We start from the raw sequence: 23,825 nt of genomic DNA on the forward strand, positions 1-23,825 counted from the left end.
GGGGAGTTTGTTCAATGCATGCATTCAGAAATGGAGTTAAAGGGGAATTTACCCCCAAAATACATGTTGATTGAGTGAATGGAGCAATATTAGTGGAATGCATCAGTGAAAGTTTGAGGAAAATCGGGCAATCCGTTCAAAAGTTATGAATTTTTGAAGTTTTGGTGACGAGACCGCTGGATCAGAAGACTACTACGGATCATGACATCACATATGGACGACCAATGATAAAGAAAATTAAACATTTTTTCACTTTTCTAGCGTAATGAAAGAGAACTAGACTTACCTCTTTCAGAAAGCAGGGGTATAATATTACCCTTGACATATGTCAGTAACAAGTTCAGGGAATGAATGATATTTTGTGGAATTTTCTTTATACTTTCTTTATATGGTAGTCCATATGTGATGTCATGATCTGTAGTAGTCTTCTGATCCAGTGGCCTTGTCACCAAATTTAAAAAATTCATGTTACTTTTCAACCAATTGTCCGATTTTCCTCAAACTTTCACTGATTTGTTCTACTAATATTGCTGCATTCACTCAATCAACATAATATATGTGGGGTTAATTCCCCTTTAACTAGTTATAATAATAAGTGTAACCACCAAAAGCAACTCATAAGGTCACATAGCCTTGACAGGCTGACAATGTTATAATGTTAATGCTGTAATTTAGAATCCAGTAAAATTAATCAACTGGTTTATACACAATCTTCAAACCCCTTTTTTAATTGTCTAACACAGTTGATCAAATGACCATTTGTTAGTTTTGTCATTAACCCTGTATCTTTACAGACAATTAAATTTGCCTTGTAACAGTATCTGATTCTGTGCCTGTGTGCAGTAAAGGTTGATACTTTAGTTATGCATTGCACTTTTTGTTCAAATTGATTTTGTATTTTGTTTCACAAAATGCAGACAAGTTGGTTATGTTGTAGTAAGTCTCTCCCCTAGAATAGATCTGTGTTCTGTTAACAGCCTGTTTTTCTGCATTTTCTGTACTAAACTAGTGGTGCAAAGTGGTTCAAACAGTCACTCTGTAATATTGTGTTCGGCTCTCCAATTTCAGATTTTGTATAATGAAACAATGGCATTTATGTCCAATCCATCTTACACGTTTACTGATAATGGTGTCATATCAAATTCTTATGATAGAAATAAGAATATCTAAAATATAATGTATCATATTAAAATAATACTGTCAGCACTGTCACACCACACACCATCACATCACATCATACATTTGTCATCGGCAGTAAAAGTTTATGTACAGCAAGTTCCAGCTCGAGCTTGCTTTAGAATATATGGCAAATTCATTTCCTCCAGTCACTGCAAGATAGAACAACATGACTATTACATCCATATATACCTGGTATATTTTTGTTTGTTTGTTTGTTACCCAATGAATGACAACACTGTGACCATGTACAATGGTCTGGCTGACTCCTGATATTTATATAATATTGGATGACCTTGAGGTTAATACAAGGAAATATTGGATGAGCTATGCACAAATATTGGACGAGTCGAAGACAAGTCCAATATTTTGCTTAGCGAGTCTAATATTTCCTTGTATTGACCGAAAATAGGACATCCAATATTATCATTATTATCCTACAGAGGATTTTAGCAAGGAATATTTTGCTTAGCGAGTCCAGTATTTCCTTGTATTGACCGAAAATAGGACATCCAATATTATCATTATCCTCCAGAGGATTTTAGCAAAGAATATTTTCACTTACCCTTTCTGTCTCTGAGTGCTGTATGATCGCCTACTGTACTTATCCTGACATAAGGTATGGTACACACCGTAGATCGTGAAAGATCGAATTAACACATAACGTAACATGCATGCAAATGCAAGCAGCGGCCGGCTATATGTATTTGTATATCGCGGGCTATCTGGCAGTAGCGCTGAGCTAATCGATCGTCACCTGCACAAAAAATGCAACTTGTTTTCATCAAACCTAAATTTAATTTCCTGTTAGCTTATGAAAGTGATATTCTGAAAAATCGTATGAAAAACAGTTTATAATCAATATATGAAATTTGTTTGTATAAACACAGAATTTTCGAAAAAACGATATTTTAGTTAATTCGTCTTTGACCAATCACAGACGTTTTTACTTCATATTTCGGGTCATCTCGTATATCTCAACCAATCACGGTGCAGTTTATAAAAACTTTGGGGAATCCCCCTCTTGCCGTCCAATATTTTAAATATTGGTCGCCTCGGCAAAAAATATTGGTCGAGTTCAACAAACTTTCTAAGTGGGGCGGAGGTTATGAGATGCGTCGGCAAAATAACATTTGCATTTGGGCTCTAAAAATCCTCTGTATGGATAATAATGTGTAATCACGAATGGAAACTTGAGCATTTTGAATTAGCATTGGAGCCAATAACCTCATCGCAATTATCACAGAGAGAGGCAGTGAGATTGTGTTTGACAAAGCCTGCAGACAAAAGAAACCTCAAGACATTGTGTTTCTAGCCAGCACCGTCCTCCCGCGCAGTCGTAAAATGCAACTACATGTATGGTGTGGAGCCATTTCCATAGCTGTCGTCAAAAGAAACTCTTCATTAATGGGTTTGGTTGTTGCTGCCGTTCGTGATTAACGGCACTGTTCACAATGCCGCCAACAAAGGGAGGCGTAATCTACCCTCATTACATATTCATAAAACTCCATGCCGGGGGGGGGGGGGGGGGGAGGGGGAAGTCCATATAACATTATGGGGCTCTGAGAATTCAGAGAAAATTTCATGAATACCATTAAAATGCTCTGCGAGCAATTTTTTTTTTCTCAACTTTTCAAAGAAACCGCCGCCTCTTCCGCAGACATGTGGAAATTCATCACTTCATTTCTCAAGGGCTCTGCTTTTGCCACATATGATAGCATTTTCAAATCATTTTGATTATGTGCTATTTCATATACCAGAGTTTGATATTTGCATCTTTATATTATACTCTGATATGACTCATACCGTAATACATATTTGGCAATCCACTTCATATTTACCAAATTTGATGCTCGATGTCAGAGCCATATGTATTTGAGATATTACAGCTCATTTATAACATGATACAAATGTCTTGATTTTTTTCCTATACAAACTTCAATCGTTTCTGTGTTAGTTTTGTTTTCGGTTCTTTCTTTCATTGAAGAGCAACATACATGTAGGTAGTATTCTAAGACATGAATGTGCTATGTTTCCACAAGTGGTAGCAATCCTTTGTTAAGCAAGTCAAAACATTCATTTTTCTGCCTCCTCAGACATATATATATATAATATATATATATATATATATATATATATATATATATATATATATATATATATATATATATATATATATATATATATAATTATATATATACACGCTGAGAAAGAAATGATGTAATTTACCAGGTAAACGGAAGTGATATATCAGGAAAGTATTGGAGTAACTGTCCTTGTAAATCGGAAGGTTCACAAAGAATATCCTGTATTGTATCCTGTTGAGGATCAAAGGAGTTGGCGAGATAGACTTTGCATCATGCCCCATATAAAATTTATTCTGTTTGTTTATTTTGGTATTCATTTGTTTTTAATAATCTAATTTCTGTTCTAAACTGAACAGATTACATGTAGAGACATGTAGTGTGTAAAGTTGTAGGGTGATCCTGTTATTTGTGGAGTTCTGATCAACAGTCAGCCATACCATTCTCTTCAAATTAATACTTCTTTTTTTATTCAATGTTAGATGAATGCAGAGAATTTGTAATGTATGTACAGTGTAGTTGATTATGGGTCATGAATTTCATTTTGAAATCACAATATTGAGAAATTTGACTGTGTTTAAAGAGGACTTCTTGTTGAACAAGCACAGTGTAACTGAATCCTCATGATTTTAGCTGCAGTGGCCCATTTTCATGTAGCAATGGTATCTCAACCTGTCCCAAGTAGGGCCTGGTTACAAGACTGTGCACTGAATATGGTGATTTTAAAACTCTCTACCCTTAATTTGATTGTCTCCATAGCAACACGGACCTGTCGCTGGAGAAGCCAGTGGAGACGGCCATGCTGCTCAGTCTGGCTGGGGTGGGGTGTGTCATGGCTAACCAGTGGCACTGTAAGCTGGCCGAAAACGCCTGCACGTTCAACACCCTCATGAAAGGTAAGGCACAGTGACACAGTAGCATCCTGTCCTATACACAGGGGTGTGAAAATACTTGGTACTTGGTATACTTGCAGAAAAAGAAGTGTGAACAAATATGAAACTAATGAAAAAAGTCTGAAACATTTCAATGCATCTGAACTGGAAAAAAAAAATAAATTCTGAAGCCTGGGTTTGGGGCAGAGTAAAAAAGTCTGAATCAGATTAAAGACACCCAGTCGCGAGGATACATGGACATATTTCAGCCGCGGGCGGCAGCACGTAAACTCGCTTCCGAAGTTGCTACGAAGCGAAATGTGTGTGTGCGCAAGACATCCCTAAAGCAATGTATCGCGCTATAGTATCTCGTTTGCTCGCTTGATTGATCTGAGCGCGGGGAGTACGTTTTGTGTAATGTGAATTGAATGTATGGTATACTGTATGTACTGTGTGATGCAATGTTCGCATGAGCTATAGTAGCTAGCTGCCTATACTTGTACGACTACAGTGTACGCCTTCTCTTCATCGCACCGTCGATCGTCGTCAGTCGTTAACTACACTGTAATCGTCAGATCAGGGGCCCGTTGCATAAAACTTACCGTTGAATTTCAATGGTAACTACCGTCAAAATTAGGCGTCACAGCCAATCAGCATCAAGGATTATAAAATTTACCGCTAATTTGAAGACTTACCGCTAGAAAGGAGCGGTAAGTCCAGCGGTAAGGGTTTTATGCAACAGGGCCCAGATTATATAGGTAGGGTGGCCATCATGGACGATGACACATCGTCATGGGTAGCGGATATTACCGCCGAGTTGTCCATTCTGAACGCGGACGATTGGGTCGGAGACCCTGTGTCTTGTGTAGCCCTACTACATATCGACCACCCTTATTGAAACCGACCGCGTATAATTCGCGCACTGAACACTTCGTACGCACTTCTCTGCGCGCAAAGCACATAAAAATGGATTGGCTTTGAATGTAGATGAGGATGGTGTGGGAAAACGCGATAATTCATAGTTCATTAATGGTTTTAATCAAGGACAAAATTTCGAATGAATATTTTCACCGAATCGTAATGACAGCACAATGTAATGTCTATGGAAGTTTCTAAAAGGCTTCTAAAAAGCTTCGTACAACACGGTGTTCAATACAACTCGGTTTGCGTGCATTGTCAATGCAAAAACAGCGGTCGATCCTATTAACGCGATTTACCGCGGGGAGCTGAAACGAGGCCACGCAAGTTCGTCGGCGATATTTTTGCACTGAAACTTCGAATCGAAAACGGAACAACGGCATTTGATAGAGCTGGATTTTCTCAATCACGTAGGTCAAGTTTTTTTTTACGTGAATTTCAGTGTTAAATATTCTTATCAAGCAGATAAACATTAGGCGGTCGATTAGTAGTAGGTCCAACCATACTTGCCCTGGCGTGTGTAAATTCAGGACGGGGAAGCGACTGTGCCCGTGCAGGGCCAACGGCCACAGTTGCACTGCACAGTGTAACTGTGGCCGTGATAGAAGGGGGCCGTGCACCAACCGACATACCTTCAAGTCGAAGTAGGGCCTAAACTAGAATCTATTATTGTTAGATCTATCATCTTTGAACCTTTAGTTCCCCTGTTTAAACGTTAGAGTTCTACCAGATCTATTGGGTTAGACTACATGTATGATGGAGTTTGCGATAGATCTATTCATTTTTTTAAAAATTTATTTGCAAATCCTAAATCATATTCTTGGGGAATTTGCATAACATGATTGATATGAAAAACTTCTCATTTAATGGGACTAATGACATTAAACTGACCCAGCAAATGTCGTGAGAACGCGGAATTATACATAGAAAAATAGGCCTACTTGTCGATCAAACGCAAATGCCCTAAAGTTACTGATACTAGATTAGAAAAAGTCATTCCACTTCAATCACTGATTCATGTGTAGACTTCTACTTACACATCATCTGGATCTGGATTCCTTGAAGTTGTTGACTTGGCCAACGTATTTGCACATTCTAAATAAAAATTCCTGCAAAACTGTTCATGCAACTCCAGCAAGTGGAAAGCAGAATTTTCATCGGCACGCTGACGCTGAAGAGTCCCCCTCTGGTCTCTTACTTGTCCTCCAGCTAAGAACACGTCTCTCTGCGTTCTCCACTCGTCGATAGCGTCAAACAAGTAGATACGTTGCCTCGAGTTGGATGGCTGTTTGATCTCCATTGTGAGGTTTCATTACTAAACCAAAGCCAAGGCTAAGCCGAAACAGTACAGCACTTTTTATTGCAAACAGTACTCGCATACCACACACAATATTGATACTGACATACCGGTACCGACGACTTTCTGTCAACTTTGTTATGTTACGATCCGGCCCAACGTACTGTAAGCTGTACGTATAACACATGCAGCTGACGCAGCAGACAACATTGCACGATGAGATCATAACAACCTGCCATATGGCCATATGCATTGCAACTTGCTATACATGAAGCTTAGAGTTTTAATATTTCTTCATCAAAGCATATTTATAAATACCAAATATTAAACAACGTAATATATGAATAATTTATGATATTGTTATATAATATTTTCAGACATTTTTAAACATTATTGCCTAGATTGCTGAAATTGGCACCATAGTGCATATAAACAGAGACTGGAGCCAGATACGTACGTACGTACACCCGACAGCTCTCACTACTCGCTGTGTCGCGGACCGGGAGAGATTTTCATGCGCATGGCTGTTGTGCGGTTTTGTGCATGCACCCATTCGGCCCCATTCGGTAGGTATTCGGGCGTCCATGTTGAAATTACAGTGGACAGCTCGCACGGCGCTCGTGCCCCATCAGGTTTTCGCTGGTGCGCTGCGTAGCGTCGTGTTCGGCATTCGGTACGTACGAGGGTACAATAACGGGAGGAGCAGCTTGTCGTGCTTTTCTACTGAGCTGCGAATCGCCTGCGACGACTGGCTGCCTTTAAAGCCTGAACTCTCACATCCTTATCTGCAACTGTCCAACTGCTCCCAGCCAAAAAAAAAAAATAATAATGAATAAATGGATGAATGGATGAATGGATGGATGGATGGATGGATGAATGAATGCATGAATAAATAAAAAACAACAACGTTATAACACGCACTACAGAACCTCATCATGCCATACACTTTGTTGGCCTAGAGCAGATGTCAAATTTTGAACAATAAATCTGATTTCCACGTCAGAGGATTATCAGTTTCCTCTGTCGGCAATATACAGTTGATATTGATGGTTTCATACAAACTTACAGTCTGTTTTGTTTGTCTGTGGGTTTTATTTGTAAGACGTCTTGAAGCATCAATCAATCCTAAAGCAGAAAAAAAAAATTAAATAATGGAAGTTTCTTGAGATATCACTCAATTATGATTTGCAGATTTTTGGTGTCGAAAGACTAATACAGTACAGCAGATAAAATAACTGGCATAAATTGGCAATTCATATCCTGTTCCCGACCAAAACCATTTCCTGAAAGTAGATGGGTGTATTTCCAGGCATTCTGTTTCCTACGAGCCCAAATCTGTATCTGGTAGCATTTTGAGGTTAGATTCTTGTAAAGAATGTGTGTTTGCCAATGCCAAAGTTACATGTTTGGGACACATCATCAGTAGCAATATTTAATCCCCAGCAATGGGGGTGGGGGGGGGGGGGGGGGAAATAGAAAGGAATAGAGGAATAAGAATCAGCTTTGCCCCAATTCCAAGAGAAGATTGTCCACAGTCGTTGTAAACAAACCCGCTGTGACATGTTAGATTGTGTGGGAACCACCTTGTTTTGACCATGTGTTGCACGTTTTATTGGCCGCAAACAAGCTGATATGATCTCTTCTATACACACAAGTCTTTCCAGACTGTGTGTACTCGGTACTTGGGGTTGTTTGCACAGGGTGAATGTGGACACTCCTCGTTATTGTCAAACCGTAGTATGGCACAGTCTTGTTGCTGTCGCTGAAACGTGCGTATCTGTGGAGTGATACTTGACGAATGAATGCGCTCTAGTGGCGAGACTTTGATCAGATACAAGGAATGCTTTGGCGAGAATTTTTCTTTTGAAAATAAACTTATATAAACAGCTGATGAAAATCCTTGCTTACTATGAAATCAGCAAGGAGCGTTTGTTGTGATAAAGTGTATCACTGAGATATCTGTTTGCTGATATCTGATCTAAATCCTTGTTTACTACAAAATTCGCCAGGTGCATTTGTCATGATAAAGAGTTATCAAAAGAGTTATCAAAACTAAGGATGTGATGTGTTGTGTCTTATTCATGCCGATGTACATTTAGTAGAATTTGTTACTTTTTCTCAGGCTAGATTGTGCAATGTGTCTCCGGGTCGTTGGTGGCTTACCATATTATACAGTGGAACCTCATAACATGGTCTGATATAGCGAGATACCTGATACCACAAGGAAATTTTGCAGGTCCCGTTCCTTTTATATTCTTGTGTTTATCCTTGATATAACAAGATACCCGATAAAAAGAGGAAATTTAAGTGGTTCTAAGCAGCTCATTATAAAGAGGTTCCCCTGTATATCAATGCACATTTTACACTAGAACAGTATTACCAATACCAGTGCCATCACTATTAAAGGAAACTGAAGTTTCTCACCCTCATCGTGTACAGGGATGCTGGAAGTAGGCAGGACCTCTGGCCAGACGGTGCGGCGGATGTTCATCCCTTACTACAAGGCGCCAGGCGAGGAGGAGGAAGAGGGGGAGGGAGATGGGGCCGGGGAAGGGGGCGAGGAGGCCGGAGGAGGGGAGAAAGAGGGCAAGACCGGCACCCCCTCCCAAGCCAAGGGGGGCGGGGCAAAAAAGGACAAGGAGAAGGCCAGCGCCAAGGGAGCCAAGGGGGGCAAGGCCGAGGAGACCAAGAAGGACAAGGGGAAGAAGAGCGCCCCGCCTTCTGCCCAGGCCCAGGCCGCAGGTCAGGGGTCGAGTGGCACGGGTCAAGAGGTCAAAGGCAAGGACGGGCAGCAGCAGCAGGGCCCAGAGAACCAGCTAGAGTTGATCAATCGGGGCTGGTTCAACTTTGTCTGTTACGGCCTGCCAAACCTGATGGTCACCCAGGTGTAGCCTCTTGTGAGATGGGAGGTCAGTGGTACTTTTGACACCACCAAGGAAATATTCTGTGTGTGTGTGTGTGTATCATCTACAGTTTTCCTCAAACTTTTTAGCCTCACAGCCCAGGCACTGTTTTGCCTTTGTACAAAAATTAAGAGCAAGTCTCCTGCGACAGTCATAACTGTATGACACGGTATAATGGTGTCAAGGGAGCCAGCACTTATAAAACCAATGACAAATATTTTAATAAATGGAATTGACTTTTTCAAGTTCCTAACAATATTAAGCAAGGTTTTTACAACACACAAGTGTTCATTACCAAAGCTATTACAGGGTTCTTCTCTACTGTCAAAGAATTAGAAACATGTGTTATGTCGAGGAAACACGTTATCACTTCAAATATCAGTTGCCATGCCGTGTTTTTTTCTTTTCTTTCTTTCTTTTCATTGATTAAGCAATCTCTAGTGTTTTGCTAACTAAGGGTAAACCAACTTCCCCGACGGAAGTATTATCCCAGTAACAGTGGAAGCATGCAATAGTGCATGGTGTGGAACTTATTGCACATTTGATGCATTGTTTTACTTGTGCAGAAGCAAAAATATGCAAATAAATTTGATATTGTGCTCTGTCAACATGTTGATAGTGAAATTAAGAACACTGGACTGAGTTGGGGAGGGGGGGGGGGGGGAGTCAAATCGTTTTTCGTATTTCATTTTTCATGATATGAAGGGTAACTCTACGTGTGTGAGCTACACCAAAAAGAGATGTTTGCATTGTGGGGAGTGAGCTATGATATCAATTCATGTATTGTCATTCAAACTCTTTTACATTCTTCTTAGATGTTATTCCGTCCAATTGGCCTTGACGTAACATATTTCATACAACTTCCGTTGTGTATTATTCAGAATATCAAATGTTGATAGAATTTTTCTGTGTATTAAGTATTTGAATCTTCTGTATACTATGCGAGATCTACATTGTAATTTAAAAAATGATTGGCAAACTCAACCAAATATATTATATCATAGAAGCTCCAAAGAAAACTGTTTTTCACCTTGATTTCTCTGATGTTATGACAGAATCAGGAATGTGTAAATACTGTTGTTGCAAGTATTATAGACAATATTTTTAACATAGATGGAATATGGTATTAAAGTAACTTTGTGTGAAAACTAAGCTCCACACTTCTTATGCATTGGTAACAACAAGAAATTAAATTATGCTGCGACTTCTAATAGAATGTAAATGCTTCTGGCATTTTTGGTTACCTTTTAATACCATCTGGACTAACTTGCAATATGTGACAATGACAGTCCCTGGTATTTTGATCGAAATCCCATTGCTGGGTTGTCCATTGGTCAAATTGACTGGCTATGGCTATGGCTATGGATTTTGCAGAATTGCTGCCCAAATGCAGGGCAGCCAAAGTACTGAACCTCTTACTTCAAACAGCACTTGACATTCAAAATGTGAAATTTGCTTTTGGTTGTAACTGCAGATGCAGCTAAATTCCATATCTTTCATGTCCCGTAATTTTTACGAGGACAGTCACTTTGCATCATTAAACCTGATCTTGTGTGCAGATGGTTTGTTCACTATTATTACCTTCACAGTTTTTCGCATAAAGATTATTGTCAGTATGTATTTGCAATGTTCTAAACACTGGCTTTTTCAAGTATGTGAAATACAGTTGCAATGTTAAACTACTGGTTCCAATTTTATGTTCAATGCTCTTCTGTTAGAGATACTAAGCTTTTGCTATTTATCGACAAAAACAAAACAAAAAACACCATAAAACCAGAAACATTGGCACCATGAAACTTTTGCGATTTGAGGTGACAGCCTTTTTCATGACAAAGTTTCTTGCACACAAAATTTCTGAATTTACAGGAAGTGGTGATATTTGTATAAGAGAGGAGAGTGTGCATCTATGTGTGTGTGTGCATCAATCTGATGGTCTTCTGAATGTGTGGCCAGACTGCATAAAAGACTTCCTATCATACTGAAACATATGGTAGTTCCTTCCAAAGCAACAGATTACTTTGAACTATTCATAACCGTGGCTGTCACGGTAACATTGCTACTGCCTTTGAATACTAACGAGTACATCCGTCTCGTTGAGTGAGAGTTTAGTGTGGTTGATATCAGTTAACCAATTTTTTTTCTTGCAATTTCTTGCAGTTACAGAATTAATGTCCAGAATTCACAAAGGTAATTTAAATCTAGTTCATGGATTAATCATTATGCAAATTTTTGCTGCCAAAGTGCAAATGACATATTACATACACCTGTACACCAAGAGACAGCCAATAATGAATGCACGCCGACACACATACAATGTATGTAAAAGGTATGTCTATTCTGCACTTGTGTTAGTCCAAACACTATATCTAAACTGTGAATTTCATTTAAACCACCTTTGTAGATTAGAGCCAATGACTCTCCTATGCAAAGCTGACAGGAAGCAAAAAGCAAGTGTTTGTAATGTGTGTGTGCACTGTGAGTTTCAACCCAGCTCACAGCTTGTATGTTGATGGGTAGAACTCCACTCATACTCCACTCATACTCCCAAGCCTACAAGAATGAATGTAAAAGTACATTTAAATCTCATCTGGTGTGAAATGTCTACACAGACCTTGCTTTAAAGTATGGTGAACAAGACATTAAAATCAAGAAAATCATATAAAAGGTGACAAAGCAGAGGGAAATATCTCCTAAAACAGATTTTTAATGTGACTTATTAAAAGATATTCCCGCCACTGAGAAATCGCGAGTTAAAACTGACTGATTTGCTTCATTGATATTCGCTCCAGAACAGCCGTCTTTTTCGAGCCCTAAAATATGACATCATGAAATGAACAAAACCCTTTACAGGTGGTGCAGCGGGACATCGAGGCCGCCATTCATAAAGCACATATTTCTTGGTGAGCAGATGCAATATCTGCCCTGTCTGTAGTCGCATCTGCTTTCTCGGCTGAGACATTAAAACCTCCAATTTTTACCTTATATTGTACGGAAAGACTTTGAGTTTGACATCGAGAGTGAATCGAGTGTTGACAGTGACAATGACACTAATGGTGACAGTGGCAAAGTCGGGGTGGAAGCGAGGGAGAGGCAACGGAGCCCACTGTGTTGTTGTATTTTGTTATGGTGCACCAAAAGTAACCGTATCTGGTTCTGTTACAATATCACTTCCCCGCTAATAATTTTGTTAAAAAAGCCCGGCGGCTTCATATGATGATGTTGGTGCCCTTAATTTTGACATAAGAGTAACATTTGGCATTGATTTTGTACTAAATTCCTGATTTTCATATTGTTTTTATAGTACCGAACATTATTTACTTTGGCGCACCATAGCAACAAACCAGACCGTGTTCGGCATAAGGGCTGCGCTAGCGCGCTTGTTGTATTGTCCAACTGATGCAAGTTTGACTTTTTTGATGGGCCTAGCTAGCAGGATTTCTGTGTGAGGAGATTTGCCAGCAGCAGGCACACGACGACGGTGTTCTACACATAACTAACGTTAGAGTTCTACAAACGAAAACAAAACAAAACCAAAAAGATGATTTAGCATGCCATCACTTTACCGGCAAATACAACCTACAAGGGAACTGGTGAGTACAGTTTCGTATGCTTGATTAAATTATGAACCTGACGAAGTTCGTATATTAGGAAATAAAGTAAAACCTTGCACGTCTAACCGCTAACGTTTGATCTAAGATCATCCGACTTAGGCCTACGTGATAACGAATACGTACTACGTAGGTCAGAGTTCTGGTTCTAAGTTAGAGTGCCCAGGCCTACTACGAGCCATTTGAGAGTCGAGACTGAGGTGCGAAAGCGCAAGTAGAAGTCTAAAAAGGTTGTCATCTGTATACTTAATGGTAATTCTAAGGCAGATGGATTCAATAAGTGAAATTATAACTCACTTGTGCCTGATTGTGTGAACAAGACACCTCGCTGCACTCAGTGGGTCATCATGCAGAATTCACGCTTTGAACCACGGTGCCCCATAGCACAGTGCATCAGCACAGGGCTGATTCGTTCATTTCATGACATCATAATTTTGGTCACCAAAATTTCGCCGTCAGATCGGGTTCAGGTGGTCTAAAAAGGGTCTCAAATCACCATCTCTCCATCGTTCTAGAGACGTTTTCACCTTCTGAAAATTAATTATTCATATTCCTAGAGACTTGAGCTTTCCAGAAATATATAAATCACTTTGTTTATGAATATCGTCCTTTTTTTCCCTCATTCACCATACTTTAAAGGGATGGTATAGTATTGGTGGAGATGAGGATTGGGCTTTAAACTTTTTGCGAGATACCAAGAAACCACTCATGAAGTACACAGCATACCATTCTATGAGGAATTAAAAGTTTATTTGATGAAAATCGGTTTTGGAATGGCTGAGACATCCACAAAGTAAAACAAAGCGATCGCTCCGTTTTTGATATCTCAGCCATTTCATCAAATAAACATTGAATTCCTCTTGGAATTACATGCTCTTTCACATTTCGTAAGAGGTTTCTCATTATCTCACCAAAAAATGTAAGAAACCTAAATTAGGTCTCAACAAAAACTATATGATCCCTTTAAAAAACAATGATTTAATGTCTGCAAGCATGTGGCTGGACAAGATAATTCACACAACCCAAGTCTGAAACTGATTTCAAGTGAAGCAAAAGTTCTCTAGTACTGTAAAAGTGGACATTTTTGCATGACTAATATTTCACGCTCCGCTGGGTAAGATGAGATTCACATGTTTTTAATTCTGCGGTATCAAGACATCAACTACCGGAATGTATGGCAAGCGAAAATGTTCGCATGCTTTTATTTTCGCGCTAGTTTACGGTTGCACGGAACGCCCGAAAAATTTCAACATCGCGAAAATTTCCACTTTTACAATATACATTACCAAAAATTTGAAGGACTATCCAAGAGCAGTTTGGGATACTTCAGTAGCAGAGCACTTTGGGGGTACTTCAGAAGTAGGTCACATCACCACTGTTGCCAAATTAAAGAAGGTTTTCAATTCAAAAGTAATGCGTCACTGGGGCAACAAGCCCTCGTTATCTACCTGATGTCAAATGTTCAGGCGAGCAAAAAAACATGGCAGCCAAAGCACTTTATCAAATGGGAAAGGTTTTCCTTTGACATGCAGTGGTGGCTTCATTTTTGGGGTAAGACAGCTAGGATTGGACAGGACATCACTTCTCTCAAAGTCGTTTTCACCAAAATTTTTGAGAATGGCCTCCCGGATGCAAGCGGCAACTTTTCAATCACTTAGCTTCAGTCGCACATATGCAAATCGTGTCTGCAAGTAGGTACAATTACTGAGCAGGTTCAAGATCCTGATCAGCGAAATTTTGTGTCGAAGTACAGGCAGCAGAATAACCCATCAACGAGTCTTGAACACACACGGCGTTTGAAAGACAGTACAGGCAATTTTTATTATACTCACTGTGGAGTTGACAGAACGTACGATGCTCGGTTAACACCTACATACAAGTACTTCTCTGTCCTTCATACAAAATAATTAAACACTATCAACCGGCTGTGGCAAAAAGTGCTCTGAAAACGCACAAACTTCACCCAAAAAGAAACACAACCTCTTTTACAACAGTTGCTTGCTGATTAGATTAATTTGTTAGTACGATGTATTGCCTGTAAGTAGATCATATATGAGAATAATAGACAAACATTAGGCTTCAACCACCTCGAGAGGGTGTTTTTTGTTTGTTTTTTTTTTGCTGTCTGTCACTTTCAAAAACTGATCCTGTCTCTCAAAGCTACACTGCAAAGTAAGTATTCATTTCAGCTACAGTTACTTGCATTGGCCAAGACAAATATGAACAAAAAGCTTCACAGAAGACAAAAAATATATATAGTTCCGAAAAATACGTATGCATTGTGCATTGCTTATGCACTCCTCACTGGAGTGTCTTTGGAATGAAATTCAATAATTACACTTTTAATCTTTCAAGCAGTTAATTTTCTCTTTTTACTAATATGGCAGGAAGAAGTATGACAAAACAACTTGATGCAATCATCTACAGTAAAGATACAGTAGTAATGCAAAGTAAAGATCTGAACACTTTGATTGATCAGGCTTTTAAAACAAATCCACAAGGAAGAAAGCGATACTGGCCTGTCTGTCTCTACTATACAATTACGCCGTCTTTTAAAAGTTAAAAGTTTTCAACTTGTAAAGTAAACTTTCACAAAGTTCACATAGCACAGCTGAACTGTATTGTAAAATATTTCCTTTCTATGGATAGATGCAGCTTGGAAACTGTCTCTTTTACACCTGACCCATTTAGGGATTGTTTATTTCTTTTCTGATCTGTTTTCATTCTTTCTTTCTTTCTTTCTTTTTTTTTATCAAACTATATTTATATGTTCATTTACAAGTAATGGTTGTAGGAACTCTGTACAATAGTAATATGAAATACCTGAGTGGCACCAAAAGAGTTTGATACTGACATAAACCATTTCTCCTCTACAGACTCCATGCGGTTTGTTGGTAGCCACACATAAATTATACGTTCCCGCTTGTCTCAGGTATACTACTCCTTCACGCGGCCACCGTCGCCCTCGGACACAAAGCGCTTGCGGCCCCTGCAAGATACCAACAAACAGGAAGAGAATACAACATAGCAACTGATTGACAAATTGCTCTACATCCGACGTAAATAAGCACTAAATTGATCAGTGTTTCAATAGTAGCCATGATAAAAATTCATGGGCATACATACTCGAGCAGGAATCAAACCTACGACCTCCTGATCACCAGACAGGCGTCATCTTCACTAGACCACCGAGCTTTCGCCCAACAGCAAATGATGGTTCTAATCCTTACAGCATGCAGCGGGTACCTCGTCATTTTTCAAATTCATGAAATTCTTTCGTCGAGATGTTTTCATAGCAACTGATTGACAAATTGCCCTACATCAACGTAAATAAGCACTGAATTGATAAACTGATCCTGAATAATTACGCCGTACCTCCTGCATGCTATAAGGATTAGAACCAACATTTGCTGTCGGGCGAAAGCTTGGTGGTCTAGTGGAGATGACACCTGTCCGGTGATCAGGAGGTCCTAGGTTCGAATCCTGCTTGAGTAGGTACGCCCATGATTTTTTATCATGGCTACTACAAAAAAAACACTGATCAATTCAGTGCATATTTATGTCGATGTAGGATAATTTGTCAATCAGTTGCTGTGAAAACATCTCGATGAAAGAATTTCATAAATTTGGAGAAAACAACAGTTTTGTACAATTTTTCTTTGCCGCCTGATGCGAGTGAATTTCCAATTTCACACACCTAAACACACATATACACACAAACACATATACAGATGTCTACGCTAGAGTGAGCAGCTTGTTCGAAAATGCGATTGCAAGTGCACAATCGTGAAAAGTTCTACCTACCCCCTACTTAATTGGGAGGGTGCTTCAGGAATAAATGTTGTATGCATACAATCGGAATTATGGTACACTTATGATCTCAAAATACTCTAAAAACTCATTATCCTAGCAAACCGCATCAGCCTCACAAGTTTCTTGGTAGATCCTTTCGACGTATTGCAAGCAAATTTCAAATACAGTGCACTCCCATTATAATGAACACCGTTATAATGAAATTTTGGTTACAACGAAATAAAAATCTAGGCCGCAACGTCACCGGCTCTGATTTTTATTGTTTATTTGTTCGTTGATAACGAAATTTTGACATAACAAAAGAAAACTGCCGGTCCAGAGGACTTCCTTATAACGGGAGTCCACTGTAGTGGAAGATGAATTTTGAGCCCTTCTGAGTACTATGTTTTGACTTTAATGCGAATTACAATAAATAATACACAAAAATTAATGTACCTCCCAAAAAAATCTGTGCTGACAATAAATGGTAAAGAGTCAAGAATCTCACCTGCTGGGCACACGGTCCCTCATCTGGGGAGACATCAGCTTCTCCTTGAGGCAGAGATCACCAAAGGACTCCATGATCTGGTAGGCATAGGGCACGTCCAACACCAGGTCCGGCAGGGCGTCAAACACACGCTCAAAGCCCTAAGCACAAACGAGCAAGCAAGAAAGAAACCAATCAACCAGCCGGTTAGTCTCACATGTGGCCTGTCCGTACAGGGGAATCCCATTTTATCTAGGTCATCGGGACCAGCTAATGTTACTGCATTACATCAGGACACTTTTTGTACCCGTTACACTTGGAACACATCAACAAATGTGCATTATGTGGATTTGTTCTACCAATGGTAGGATTACATACACGGTACAATGCAATATTGATGAACTCGGGGGAAAGTGGAGATGCGTCAGGAAAGTGCTTGGAGTATTCTTGCAAAAGCAAACACAAAACTTATTTTCCAAGCATGTTGTCAAATGTTTTTGATTTGACAATGATCATATCACAGACTTTCATTTTGTTACATTCTTATCCACTAATAAGCCAATACAAGCACAGAAAATGTAGAACACACATGTATGTGGCTCTTGTCACTGTTTGTGGGTAGTCACTGCAAGTTTGCAGTGACTATGCAGACAAGTATCGAGAGGGTTAAAAGCCAGTAGTTTACTAGTTTTGGAAAGGTGCATGATTGTGCCCACTGTTTGGTTCAAGACCCCACATTTTCCTTGTTATCTCCACACATATTTTTTTGTCTTTCTGTACTTTTTTTTTGACACAAAAATTGATCCTGCAATAAAACAAACTTCAAATCCCCATGAGTGAACCCTTAAAGGTGAGTTGGGATTTGACACTTTACCTCATTACAAGCCAATTCTCATATCTAGCCTGACTATGAACAGGACCCCCCCCCCCCCCCCCCCCCACACACACACTTCTAAAACACACGTCAGGGAGACCAGTGGACTATCTTTACGCAGCACATGCTGATAATATGTATCTCGCAACTTCCCACCATCACAGACACCAACGGATCACAGACTTTATCATTCACCAGCTTCAAGATAAATATTTAGGTGATACAGGACTTTTGGGAGTACTCACAGCCACCAGCTGGTCGTACGTGATGACGGTGGTTGAATACAGTTCCTTCAGGAGCTTCACCATCTTCGCCGTGGTGTTCTCTCCCCCAACCTCCAGGGCCATGACCACAGACTGGAGATGGAACATAGAAGAGATCCACTATTAAAATCTCACAGGAAAAGCTCATTAATTCCCCTCTCACAAGACAGGTAATCACGCAGGGGTGCTCCAACTTTCTTGATCACCGAACTAGGTACATTAATCCATCTAAATCATCAATTATTTTTACACATTATAGAAGTGAAGAATATTTGCTAAACTCTCCTGATACATACAGAAAGTTATTCAGCGATAATGTATGACAAGACTGCAAGATGAAAAAGATTATCAACAAGACTTCTCATCAACCCTAATTAAAGATGTTGATTATACTTTGCAATTTTTAATCAGGGGATTAGTTAGTGAGATGGTAGAACAGTCACAGAAGATATTGGTCAGTGGTCACATAGGATTATCAAATAAAACTGAAGTCAAGGGTTAGGACAAGTTGGTCATTCTAAAGATAAAACTTGTTGCAGAAAATTGATCAAATTGATCAGAGAGAGAGAGAGAGAGAGAGTAGAACAGTCATGGAAGATAAGGCTAGTCTAACGATCAGATAGGAGAGTCACAGAAAGTTGGTTACTCAAAGGGTGGGATAGCTTATAAGGGTCAGACAGTTACCACTGGAAGATAACTATGTAGGGAGAGGTGCAATGACTGAGCCCATACCTCATAGACCAGCTCATGATGGAAGTGAGGCACCTCCAGTTCCTGCAGGCATCGGATGGCCTCCTGGACATCTCCGCTGGAGAGATACTCCTTGAGCAGCAGAACCATCTGGCAAATGAATTATTAAAAGGTGCACTTGGTGTGACAACTTGAGCACCATGGGGAAACACTACTGTTCAAAGACCCCCCTCAACTCAGATTAGGAAGTAAAACATGGACTGTGGGGTTGAACAAACTGCCTCCTCTACTACATTTTCCAAGGTCGAGACTACTCTGCACTTTCTCGAAACTTTTGATCATTGAGTGATTGAGGGCTGCTGCTGGCAGTTTCATCACTTCTGCATGATTTTGGCCCACATGAACCTGTCTGTTGTTTACTTGGAATTATGGTGGCTGCTTTACATTTCTGCATGTTAAACATTCATAGAGTGTCCGCACGTGGCTATTGCAGTAGTAGTTTTTAAACACAGCTGTACCATTTGCAAACGAGGGTGGGGGTGTATCATACAAAAACGGCCCTCATCAAGTTTCAACATTTCCGCATGACTTGCATGCCAGTAATTAGGGATGTTATTTTCTTCCTGCGTGTAGCAATCTGGCACAAGGTCAACGCTGCAGATCGACACAAAATAAACACAGAAACTTAATCTCAACGCCACCAAATATCACATTTGACCCTCTTTATCAATTGATGCCACTGGGCTCAAATAGCAATGAATACTTCAGAGCACTATGCCACTACAAGAACTGTTCAATGTCAAAACACTAACTGACACGGATTAAAAGAATGCCTCCAGCAACACTGCATGGTAGAGGCATAAAAAAGATGAGGGCAAAAATCATATTTGGTTTCAAAAATGGAAAAATTATGCTACATGAAATTCCAGGAAAAACAAAAAAACTGAACATAATGCCTCTGGAAATCCTTCTGGAAAGCAGCATAAAAAAATCCTTTCAAAAACATATTTTTAAAATCTGAAGACACATCATGCCAAATCGTACCTTCTTGATGAGAATCTTGACAGGTCTGATCCCACCGCCCACTCCCCACACGTTGTCCATGCGATGGATGCCGTGGTTCACGCTGAGCAGACTATGGGCTCGTTCCAGCGCCTTCCTACGATACCAGCACACACAACACGAATGCACACAAATTGACACAGGTTAACTTGTCACTGTCTGTCTAAATCTTTCTCTTGTTCTCCCTAGGTTTGCTTCTTAGAACAGTCAAGTCACATGTCACCTAAGTCAAACTTGACTCTAACCTCAAGCATCTTCTTGAATCTTGAACAAGCTTACAGCAATCAACAGAACTAGGAATATAATTCGTAGCTAAATAATGCTATCAGCTACAAGCGTTTCTGTTGTTGCTACAAAGCAGTGGTTGCCGCACCTTGCAACTTTTTGTAGACCTATTCATGGAATCGATCCTATCCCTTCCTGCATCAAGGCAACTTTTTGTCTGCTCACAGGCTCAGTGCAATATCATGCTACAATGTAATTAGTTAAAAGTGATTCTGCTGTTGCTACGAAGCACTGGCTGTCGCAACTTGCAATTTTTGTAAACCTATTCATGCATTCGTTCCTACCCTTTCCTGCATCAATGTAATTTTGTCTGCTCACTGGCTCAGTACAATATCATGGCATACTATGTTTTTTACCTCTGCCAAGGGAGGAGGTTATGTTTTCATTACCGTTGGTTTGTGTGTTCGTGTGTTTGTGTGTTTGTCCTTGTGCAAAATAACTCAAAAAGTAGTGAACGGCTTTGGATGAAACTTGCAGGAAAGGTTTAGAATGCTACAAGTAACAGATGATTAAATTTTGGTAGTGATCCGAGAATTTTTGGGGAATTTATGACGGATTTTTGATATTTTGGCAGGTAGGGTCAATGAACTTGGGAGTTCAGGCTGCGCGTATTTGAGGTTTGCATGTGCGCACTGAAGTGCGTGCTCTAGTTTCTGCTAGGGCAAGGCGCGCCATGCAGCTGAGGGTTTATGACGTAACAAAGGCTTCTATATTGGGAAATCTGGCGACTTTCAGCACACAATGCTATAAGTACGTATGGGTAGAAATCACTGAAATCTCTATGGAAGAACAAGATCAGTGGTGGAAATGAGCTGCATGCTTGGCGGAGGTCTTCGCTCCCAGAGTGCTTCTCTAGTTTATCAAGTCATCACATCACATCAATGTTCAAATGCACAGCATCAAACTGACACTGGTAGCTACAGTACTCTTACATCTGTTGGCCAATTATTACTTGTGCCTTCAAATTCGGTTTCAGGAAAAAGGACATAACAAGGAAAACTTAAGAGGAAAACAGAACTGAGGCCAGAAGACATGGCAGACCTTATTGGTACCTTTTTCCACGCTACATAAAATTATTTCTTGAATAAATCTGGCATCAACAAAACGCTCACAAAAAAAAAAAAATAAATAAAAAGATCTCAAATGTCATCTTGTCCTGCTACAAGACAAGCAAGGTGCAAATATTTTCTTCTTTGCAATAACTGGGATCATTGAATAATGTTTTGCTTGCAATGACTGAAAAAAAAAAAAGAAAATAGGTGCAGTTCTTACATAGCACACAATGAACATGAATTCAGCAATGTGTCATGTTACCTAGTAGCTCAGGGGGAAAAATTGCTCTCGGCAGCAAAGGGCTATTTACTAAGCCAGACCACCCAAGATGTGTTGTGACTAAGAACAACTCTCTTTAAAGGTACTATTTACCACTGGGAGTAGTGATCTAAAAAAATGTTTGAGTTATCACATTTGATGCATATGTGTAGGTTAGTTGTATAACAAAACATCCTACCATATAGAAATTTTGCAATAAAGCCTACAATATAAGGAGATATCACAATTTTTTTCTCAATAAACCAAAACTGTAGACAATTTCTTCTAGAAATAATCTTATTGTAACTAATGTTCACATTTTAATGCTGATTATACTGATTAACATTGGTCGTTTCTTTCCCTAACTCACATTTTAGAACTATTCTGATGCACCTAAGCTGGGTTTTCGTTTCATCTGCAAAATGGTAAATAATGCCTTTAAAGAGTCCATGTGACAAGGACTGACACCCAACCAGGGCTACGGCCCTCGCGCAAGCAACATATTTTTTTCTCCAGGTCAATGTCTGGTTGATCTGGGATATTAATTGACTCGGAGAGCTCTTTTAGAAGAGGAGGATGTCTGGGCGGTGGGGCTGGGATTATTGAACGCTTCCTGTGGCTTCCCGGCTCAAAGGGTCACTTCTCCCCAACCCGGACTTACCTGCCGTGCTCGCACTCCGTGTTGCTCTTGTAGCTCTGCACGAAGGAGTGGGGGAGGCAATCATCGGCAATGGCCCGAGCGATAAACTGACCCAGAATCTGATCATCGACGAAAATCAAAACAACGGACACAAAGTCAATTCAACTGTTATCATTTTCACACCATGAAATCGAGTCTTAATGCAGTAGAGATTCGAAAACATGCAGCTATTGTGTCTGGTGACAACTTACACGAAGAATTTCAAGACCAACACCTAGTCAGTAGTTGCTTCATTAACCATGTCTTTACCATTACTAGGCAATCAAGTAAGTTTGGACAGTGTCATGGATCATTAACAGTTTTAATGACAAGGTCCACATGTTTCCAAAATATGTTAGCATTATGCATATTCATCAGGTATCAGAATAATGACTGATACACATTATAAGTCTTTGATCGGTGATTACAATAACAGACATAGATTATATCTGGTCTCCATTATCATAAAATCAAGGTACATTTTTTTTTTCTTCCAAAATGAATGCAGAACATTTCAATATCCAATTCCTTTTAGCAAAGATAATCCAAAATAAGATATTGGCTTTGTTAATGAAACTTAATGACATTACTCTTAACTTTACCTAGTAGTTGTCAATTTTTCAATGATAAACTACCAAATACATATCACATACATTTGACTCAGACATAAAAATATATTCACAACTAAACCTCCAATCATCTTGCCTTTTTAATGCCAACATTGTCAAACATTGTAAGTACCTGAGACTTTTCATTAAAAAACAAACAAACATACAAAGGAAAATGCGAGGAGTTCAAGCAATTCTTATTTCAGCAAATCATATTTTTCCCTTCATTTTTCCAAAATTTTCAGCTGTAAATGAAAACAACAAATAAGGATTCAGAAATACAAGTATTAACAAGAGACCCGCGGGTCTAGCACTCACCTGAGTATCGCAAGTTCACCTTTCACGCAGTCACTAATCTAAATTATTCACAGCTCTACTAAAATTTGACCAGGCATTCTCAAGTAGAAGATGAAAATGTACAGTAAGGGCCCAATTTTTTTAAGATTCCTTAATTATTGGGGATTGGGGCCCCCTGGGGCCCTCTGGGTGGGGCATGGTGCCCATTTTGATAAATTGAGATCCTGACCCCCTAGGGATGCTACCTGCCAAGTTTGACGAAAATCCATCATGACTTTTTCAGGAAGAAGATGAAAATGTACAATTCAGGCCCCCATTTGGACCTTCCCAACCCCCCCCCCCCCCCCAAGAGGGGCACCCCTGGATCTGCTATGAACAAATAGTCCAGTCAAAATATGAAATGACCCACAACTAATTGCAACAGAAACGATTCCACTTGCATTTGACCCGGAAGAGCTATCAAAATAACATATTAAAAGTTCCCTAAAATTCGAATGGTGGATCAGTGTTTAATTTGCATAAATTCAAAATGGCCGCCATACAACCTATTTATGCCTATATCTTGGGATATATAACCCACAGAAAGTAAATTCCGGTGTCTAATCCTATGTGTTTTAGG

The 23,825-nt window shown here is 39.6% G+C and overlaps 2 protein-coding genes across 2 annotated transcripts in view; one reads left to right on the forward strand and one right to left on the reverse strand.

Annotated features, from left to right (window-relative positions):
- The window catches only part of LOC140241376 (cilia- and flagella-associated protein 46-like), a 94,473-nt gene extending 83,525 nt beyond the window's left edge, over positions 1-10,948 (forward strand). The window contains exons 62-63 of the mRNA XM_072321106.1: positions 4,020-4,156; positions 8,787-10,948. Of these exons, the coding sequence (XP_072177207.1) occupies positions 4,020-4,156; positions 8,787-9,238 (589 nt within the window). The 3' untranslated portion in view covers positions 9,239-10,948. The remainder of the gene's footprint in view (positions 1-4,019; positions 4,157-8,786) is intronic.
- Positions 10,949-14,653: 3,705 nt separating this feature from the next.
- Positions 14,654-23,825, reverse strand: part of LOC140242167 (programmed cell death protein 4-like) — a 37,972-nt gene continuing 28,800 nt past the window's right edge. Inside the window, exons 5-10 of the mRNA XM_072321934.1 lie at positions 22,284-22,381; positions 20,009-20,123; positions 19,007-19,114; positions 18,257-18,367; positions 17,159-17,298; positions 14,654-15,847 (exon numbers count right to left, since the gene is read on the reverse strand). Coding sequence (XP_072178035.1) covers positions 15,796-15,847; positions 17,159-17,298; positions 18,257-18,367; positions 19,007-19,114; positions 20,009-20,123; positions 22,284-22,381 — 624 coding nt within the window. The 3' untranslated portion in view covers positions 14,654-15,795. The remainder of the gene's footprint in view (positions 15,848-17,158; positions 17,299-18,256; positions 18,368-19,006; positions 19,115-20,008; positions 20,124-22,283; positions 22,382-23,825) is intronic.

Source organism: Diadema setosum, chromosome 18 (genome assembly GCF_964275005.1).
Source record: "Diadema setosum chromosome 18, eeDiaSeto1, whole genome shotgun sequence".
Taxonomy (NCBI): Eukaryota; Metazoa; Echinodermata; class Echinoidea; order Diadematoida; family Diadematidae; genus Diadema; species Diadema setosum.